Source organism: Eimeria necatrix, genomic scaffold (assembly GCF_000499385.1).
Source record: "Eimeria necatrix Houghton genomic scaffold, Enh_scaff245, whole genome shotgun sequence".
Taxonomy (NCBI): domain Eukaryota; phylum Apicomplexa; class Conoidasida; order Eucoccidiorida; family Eimeriidae; genus Eimeria; species Eimeria necatrix.
The window spans coordinates 42501-43816 of record NW_013653027.1 but is presented as its reverse complement, the minus strand read 5'-3'; the positions used below and the strand labels follow the sequence as shown (position 1 = coordinate 43816).

The 1316-nt window shown below is 47.6% G+C and overlaps 1 protein-coding gene across 1 annotated transcript; it reads right to left on the bottom strand.

Annotated features, from left to right (window-relative positions):
• Positions 1-255: 255 nt before the first annotated feature.
• ENH_00033690 (hypothetical protein, conserved) lies at positions 256-1066 on the bottom strand (the record flags this gene model as incomplete). Its single annotated transcript, XM_013580298.1, has 2 exons — positions 256-410; positions 964-1066. 2 exons carry the CDS (start codon positions 1064-1066, stop codon positions 256-258), a joined length of 258 nt encoding a protein of 85 aa, XP_013435752.1.
• Positions 1067-1316: the final 250 nt, after the last annotated feature.

The following is a 1316-nucleotide window of genomic DNA, read 5'->3' as shown; positions in this document are numbered from 1 at the left end:
CTTGGACCTAACTCTGGAACTGCATGCGCCTGGGGCCCCTGCAGAACGCAGTGTACGTACACCCCAACGCGGTGTACGTACACCGCGTTGGGGTGTACGTACACCGCGCGCGGTGTACGCACACCGCATTGGGGTGTACGTACACCGCGTTGGGGTGTACGTACAGCGCGTTGGGGTGTACGTACAGCGCGTTGGGGTGTACGTACAGCGCGTTGGGGTGTACGTACAGCGCATTGGGGTGTACGTACAGCGCAGTCAGAGGTCGACGCCGGTGAGCAGCCGCGCGTATTTTTCGTCGGTGATTTTTTTGTTTTTGTGAAGAGCTTTTAAGTGCTGGCGGTAAAAGAAAGTGGTGCGGCTGGGCTTGGAGCTGTAGTCTTGCTGGCCGGCCCAGGTGCAGGCTGCGGCGCCTGCGAGTGCAGAAAGTTGCAAAAGTTCAAAAACGAAATTGAAAGGAAACTGACACGCAAAGGCCCAGTTGCATGCAAATTAAAAGCAATTGGCGGCATTAATTATAAAAAAAATGAATTAAATCCGCAAAAATTCGAAAAAATCAAAAAATTCAAGTTGAACTGCATGCAACATGTCCTGACATGCTGTTCAAATGGCTGGAAAGCACTGAAGATCTGAAGCACCAAAACACGAATATTAATTAGAGTTTAGTTTTCAATTTAATTTAGAAAGGCAAAACCGTAGAAAGTCGTTTAAATGCGGCTTTGCAGTGTTTGGAAACGAGGCTGGAGTGCGCAGCGGCGAAAGCGTAGTCTTAAGGAATCAGAGCGGAAACAGGAGGCAAAAGCAAATTAAAATAGGGTTATAGCACATCAATTGAAAGCAAATCAAAAGACGCATTTGCCTGAGAAGAAAGAAAACGAAAAGAAAAGAAAAGTGGCGAAAAAATGGAGAAAAACGATTCGGGAACTGTGCGGAACCGGAGTGTGCGTTTCAGGTGTACAGACAGACCTAGCCCGAACGTCGCCATGCAGTAAAGCCGCATCCACCTCACTTTATCTTGTGCAAGTCGCGGAAACAATTTCCAAAGGACTCTTTGCGAAGTAAAAATCATTTTGGAGGCAAGTTGCGCGGACTTCCGCTCAAAAGGAAGAAAAACAGCAAGAAACGGCAAAGCTCGCGAAACTGCACTTCTTCGCGAATTTCGCGGTTAATTCGAACAAAACTTCAAAACTTTCGCAAATTTATTTATTTCAAAACTCCTCAAATGCAATTCAACTCCAAACGCTGTCACCGACAGCCCAGCCAATCTGCGGCGCATGCAGCCAGCCATCCAGGGCGTTCTTGGCTTTTCTACTTTTCGG